The sequence below is a fragment of the Triticum aestivum genome, chromosome 6A, assembly GCF_018294505.1.
Source record: "Triticum aestivum cultivar Chinese Spring chromosome 6A, IWGSC CS RefSeq v2.1, whole genome shotgun sequence".
Classification (NCBI taxonomy): Eukaryota; Viridiplantae; Streptophyta; class Magnoliopsida; order Poales; family Poaceae; genus Triticum; species Triticum aestivum.
In genome coordinates this window covers 102,863,148-102,869,360 of record NC_057809.1, presented here as the reverse complement: position 1 = coordinate 102,869,360, position 6,213 = coordinate 102,863,148, and the positions used below count along the sequence as shown (strand labels likewise).

At 54.3% G+C, this 6,213-nt stretch overlaps 1 protein-coding gene across 1 annotated transcript; it reads left to right on the top strand.

The window, feature by feature from the left end:
* Nucleotides 1-2,004: 2,004 nt before the first annotated feature.
* Nucleotides 2,005-4,057, top strand: LOC123130386 (peptide-N4-(N-acetyl-beta-glucosaminyl)asparagine amidase A). The gene has a single exon (XM_044550293.1). It carries the CDS (start codon nt 2,066-2,068, stop codon nt 3,713-3,715), a length of 1,650 nt encoding a protein of 549 aa, XP_044406228.1. The 5' UTR covers nt 2,005-2,065; the 3' UTR covers nt 3,716-4,057.
* Nucleotides 4,058-6,213: the final 2,156 nt, after the last annotated feature.

Genomic DNA, 6,213 nt, shown 5'->3' with positions numbered 1-6,213 from the left:
GGCGGCCTCGGAAGGAGAGGTGGCGGCTGGCTCTCCGGCGAGCAGCGGTCGCGGGTGCTGCTCCGCCCCCTCGGCCGCGCGGGCGGCGTGGTGGCGGCGGTCGTTTGGTGGCTGGTCTTCGCGTGCGGCCTCCTCCGGCGGACGGCGCCAGATCTGCAGGTCTTTCCCTCCCCCTCTCATAGCTCCTTCCACCCCGGAGCTGCTGGTCCTTGGCGGTCCCTGATCGCCGGATCTGGTGCGTTTGGGGTGCGGGAGTGGCGGCAGTCCGGGAGAAATCCTTGGCCGGTGTGGCCCGGCCACGACGGTGACGTCAACTGTTGCCATGCCCCTCCCTGGAGGCTCCGTCGAGGTTCTGTTCCCCTCTCCCCCTCTCGCCCCGGGTGAAAACCTCAGCCTTTTGGATGGGGCGGCAGCGGCGCTCTACGCCGTCACCTTCCTGGAGGTGCCGCTCAGGTGGTTCGAGAGATGCGAGGGCGTTCTGATTTGGGGATAGGGGGATCGATGGTCGCGTGGTCCGATTTTATCGTTCTGCGCTTCCTTCCTCAGCTCCTTCGATCTTGATAGCTTCATCCCTTCGTGTGTGGCTCTATGCGTGTGGGCGAGGATCTTCCAAGGCGAGCTCGTCTCAGCTGGGGGCGGGGCTGAGTATCTCTCAAGGTTGTTCGTGGCTGCCATCTTCTCTGGCTCTAGGGTGAGCTTCCCCATCTTCCGACGGTACGGCGTCCTTCGAGCCAGGACGAGGGGCAGGGGTCCCCTTCGGAGATGGTTTCGGGTAGTTTGTTGCAGCTCACCACTCCTGGTGCAGATAAGGGCATGCTCCCTGCCTATGATGGGTCTCATCTTGTTAGTGCTTCCGCTCCACCTATGGTGCTCATTCTGCGGCTGGGGACTTCATCGACATCAAGCGAAGCTTTGTTGTCCATTTTGTTGTAGTGCTTGGTGTTGTTGAGATTTGTAAGTTGTCTAGTAGCACCATGTATCTGCCGTCTTTTTCTGTTTTCCTCTTATAAGGTGCTGTCTGTTGTAACTCCTGGCCGGTTGATGGCTTTGTTAATTCAAAGTCGGGCTCTCTCTCGAGCCTTCGTTCTAAAAAAAAGACCTGCCCAGTAATTGATATAAACAGATGCGGGAGAAGGCGATTTCAAAAGGAGTTTTAGGCACTTTCCGCTGGCTGCCTGCAGCTGGTGCACCCAAGCAAGCAAGCAGCTGTCAACGGCGGAGCTAGCTATAGCCGGCCGCAGCAGTAACCGATCGTTTTTTGTTTGGGGGGTCTCTTTTGTGGCAGCTCCTTTTAGCTGTTGTTGATCCTCCCGAATTCCTTCATCAATGTAGGATCTTGATTTGTTTGCTGCCTCCAAACAATGCTTGTCCTCGATCTCGAAGATGAAAGATTTGCTTTCTTAAAAATAAATTTTTATACAAAGCCTGTAGTCCCAAACAAGTTAGCGTAGGCTAGAGGCGAAATCCATAAGATCTCGCAATCAACTCATGGCTCTGGCACATGGATAGCAAGCTTCCACGCACCCCTATCCATAGCTAGCTCTTTGGTGATACTCCAATCCTTCAGGTCTCTCTTAACAGACTCCTCCCATGTCAAATTCGGTCTACGCCGCCCTCTCTTGACATTCTTCACGCGCTTTAGCCGTCCGCTATGCACTGGAGTTTCTGGAGGCCTGCGCTGAATATGCCTAAATCTTCTCAGACGATGTTGGACAAGTTTTCTCAAAAATAAATAAATAAATAAAATGTTGTTGCAACGACGTGTTCGTCAAGTCACTGGACGAGGGCTCGATTTTTCATTGGTAGGCGCTAGACGGGGAGACCCCGCTTGAGCCGGTGTCCGTATGGCCACCGATTTCAATTTGCATCAATGCAAGACTTTGAATTTTGAAAGACTTTCCAGGTCGTCCATGAATGGAGGTTGACGTTGACCTGATATTGGTCCGTCCTTTTCATCATGTTTGCAATAATAAAGTTTTAAGCCAAGCTCCTGATCTTACGAGATACACTCCCGGCTACACGCAGTCAGGAAGCATTGCCTCCACTCTGGTCTCGAGTCTCAACCATGGCCGCGTCCTGCATTCACCTTGTCTTTCTCCTTTGTCTGGTCCCAGCAGCCACCGTCGCCTCACCTCGTCGTAATTTACGCAAGTCCCCGGTCGACATCGCCGCGGTCGCGCCGTCTCCGGCAGGCGCGTCGCGGCCAACCACCTTCTTCGAGGTGGCCCGCCCGCTCCGCCCGCCACCGGGCAGCTCCGGCCCGTGCTCCACGCTCCTGCTATCCGGCTCCTTCGCGTACACCTTCACCAAGCCGCCCGCCACCGCCGCGTACTCCCCGCCGCCCTGCCTGGGCCGCGGCGGCGCCTCGGCGGTCTCCCTCGCCGTCCTCGAGTGGCGCGCCACCTGCCGGGGCGTCCAGTTCGACAGGATCTTCGGCGTCTGGCTCGGCGGCGCCGAGCTCCTCCGCGGCAGCACCGCCGAGCCGCTGCAGAACGGCGTCGTCTGGTCCGTCTCCAAGGACGTCACCAGGCACGCGTCCCTCCTCGCCGCCGGCAACTCCACCCTCGCCGTCTTCGTCGAGAACCTCGTCAACAGCCAGTACACCGGCGTGTACTACGCCAACGTCACGCTCCACCTCTACTTCCGCCGCACGCCGACGAGGCCGCCGCCCGCTGTGGCTCCCGCCGACCTCATCGTCCCGATGTCCAGAGGCTTGCCTCTCAACGACGGGCTCTGGTACAAGATCCAGAACGCCACCGACGTCGCGTCCAAGAGCGTCGCGCTGCCATCCAACACCTACCGCGCGGTCCTCGAACTCTACGTCTCGTTCCACGGGGACGACGAGTTCTGGTGGACAAACCAGCCCGGCGCTGACGCCAACGGCCCGTTCCGCGAGGTCACCGTCCGTGTTGACGGGGTCCTCGCCGGCGCCGCGTGGCCGTTCCCCGTCATCTTCACCGGCGGCATCAACCCCCTCCTATGGCAGCCCATCACCGGCATCGGCTCCTTCAACCTCCCGACGTACGACGTCGAGGTGACGCCGTTGCTGGGCAAGATGCTGGACGGCAAGGCGCACGCGTTCGCGTTCGCGGTGACCAACGCCGTGGACGTGTGGTACGTCGACGCCAACCTCCACCTCTGGCTGGACCCTGGGAGCACGGCGACGGCGGCGGCCCTCGTGAGCTACGTGGCGCCGGAGCTAGCGGCGGCGACGACGTCCTTCCGCACGACGGCGAGCCGGCAGGTGTCGGCGACCGGATGGGTGAAGTCGTCGTACGGGAACATCACGACGAACGCCACGCAGACGTTCCATTTCGACAACACCAACACCAACACCAACGATGGCGAGACGGTGAACCAGACGACCGTCGCGCACGCAGGCGTCGCCGCCACGGACCTCGCCGGCGTCCTGTACTACTCGGTGCAGACGCGCCGGAGGTTCCCGCTTTTGTTGGACTCAGGAGCGGACCAGGTGACCGTCACGCACGGGTTGGAGGAAACGACGGTAGCCGCCGGCCGGTGGTCGTCGGGGCCCAGGTACCAGTCGCTGCGCAACACGCGGCGGAGCAGCGTCGCCGGGGCGTCGCGGGGCGTCCGGCAGACGTACAGGTACGAGGCCACCGACGGGTGCTACCTGAGGAACGTGACCAGCAGCGGTTACAACATCGTGTCGGACCAGTCCAGTGAGGCGTGCGTGAAGGGGTCATTGCGTTGATCTACAGGATCAAGCAGTAAATAAAGTGTACGGTGATATACGATAACGAGTAACAGGTGGTTCGTTCAGTGATTCTCCGTGACAGATGTTTTCGCTTTTTTCTTCTTCTTAGTTGTGGCTTATCAAGCATTCAGTCAGCTTCATCAAGAACAAGATATGCTATTTGACTCAGACTCACTTTCCCCATTTCCAGAATATCATTCGGCCTTCCAGGAGTTGCAACAACCATGTCAGCACCATGCTCTAAATCTCTTATCTGAGGGCCTTTTGGAGCACCATCATATAGACACTGCAAAAGAAAAATTATGATTAATACGATATATCTCTCTGTGTGTGTGTGTCTGTGTGTAGTTTACAAAAACGGAAATACCATTTCTTAGGTACGAGTAACATTAGCATCTACTCCCTTCGTTTCGAATTACTTGTCGCAGATATGGATGTATCTAGATGTATTTTAGTTCTAGATACATCCATTTCTGCGACGAATAATTTGAAACGGAGGGAGTAGCAATGTGGATAAACAAGTGTATTAAGTGGTCTAAGAGTAGAGCAGTGTAGTGCAGATGTAAAAAATAGAAGGAACATACAGTAGATGACATTCTCGAGAGTTATTTATAAGGATGGCAATGGGTCGGGTTTGGATCGAGTTGAACAATACCAAATCCATATCCATATCCACGAAGGTAGTCTCAACCCATCCATGAAAAAATTCATGGGCGAAAAATTGTGACCATGTCCAAATCTGATGGATATCCATACCCATTGAATATCCATCGGGTCCTCTCAAGACCTATACATAAGACATAACTCATTGCACAATGTGCACTCTGCATTGGCGTGCTCACTCCCTGCCGTGCAGTCATAGCCCTTGCATTGTCTCACTACTGCGACCATGCATCAATGTGTGTGTGGAAAAGCGAAGATGGAGCTGGGTTGTCGCATGCCAGTAGTGGCTGCTGCAGAGATCCACCTTACGTGGGGGTAGCGGCTGGCAGTGGCGACCTCCTCTAGGGCTATGAGAGGAGTAACCCGAGAAGATGGCACTGATTCTCAATGACAAGTCATTTAATTAGTGTAGATAATAGGATGAGAAGGTGCGTTGGAGTATGTTTCGGTGGGGATTGTGTAATTTCTTTTGGATGTTTTAGATAAAGGATAAAATTATAGTGGAACATGTGACTATGGGGTAGGGATAGCAGAATATTGCTCATTAAGTCAGACGATCGGGTCGAGTTTGGATATATCCATGTGTACAAGATTATGTCCATGCCCTATCCACGAGTAATCGGATCGGGTTTGGACGCTACCCATGGGCGCAAAAGCATATCCAAACCCTATCCATTCGGGTTGGATATCCATGGGTATCCATGTCCATGGATAAAATTGCCATCCTTAGTTATTTACTCAAAACCACCACATTATGGGCTAGGGTAACAGATCGGTACCATATTTGAGGCGGTTCACAAAAAACTACCAACAATGGGGCTAATCTGTAACATGGAGCACTCATGTTGCGTTTTAGCCCAGAAAACAGCGAATCCGACAGGTGGGTCCCGCCTGTCGGGCTGACGTGGCGCGTGTTGATGGACGCCGTTAGACGGAGAGAGACGGCCGTTTCGGCGCGCCCGTTTAAGTTGCCCACACCGGTCGGTGTTCGAACCAGACCAGCCAGTTCATCACTCTCGCTCTCCTCTCTCTCGACCCCGACCACCGCCGGCGCCGCCACTGTCGACTCGCCGCCTTTCGCCGCTCCGCCATGGTTTCTTGGAGCGACCAGTCCTCGAGCTCTTCTTCGGACGGCGAAGAAGTCACTAGCCTGGTATGCATGTTCGCCTCTCGCCTCCCCCACGGATTAGGGTTCATCCCGCTAGGGTTAGTGTAACACCCCCAAATGTCATGCTACAGTAGTCACCTGTTAATGGTGCCATGTCATCATGTTACTGTTGTTAATCTTCACTTGATCCAAATCACCATTCTAATTCAAATCCAAATTAAAGTCAAAAATTCAAATTTGCCAAACATGAAAACTAAAATGTTCAAAGTGTGGCAAATAATCTCTGGTTATTTATCATGTTGGAACCAACCTCTTTTGGGATTCCAAAGTGCCCCTGGGAATTTATTTAGTGGTCTGCCAACATTGAAAATTGGCCTTTTCAATTTCTAGAAATGATTAGACAACTCATTTTGGCCTCGAACATTTTGTGACTCGTAGAAATAATTTGCTTGTTTTATGAGACAAGTCTCTTATCTAACAAAACTATTTACAGTTTAATAGAAAACAATAGCAAAGTTTTAATTAGAAAATAAAATGGAGAGGAGACCCCTGGGCCAACTGAGCCAACTGGCCCAGCTAGCCAACAGGCCGGTCCAGTCGGGCAGCCCAACCCGGTCGGCCCATCTCTCCTCGCATAACCCCCCCACTACCCGCAAACCCTAGCCCACTACCGAACCCACTTCCTCCCCACGTTCCCCACACCCTGATCCCCTCTCTCCTGATT

Bases quoted from the DNA above. Each gene is read 5' to 3' on its own strand.
- LOC123130386 (XM_044550293.1), top strand. From the start codon at position 2,066: ATGGCCGCGTCCTGCATTCACCTTGTCTTTCTCCTTTGTCTGGTCCCA.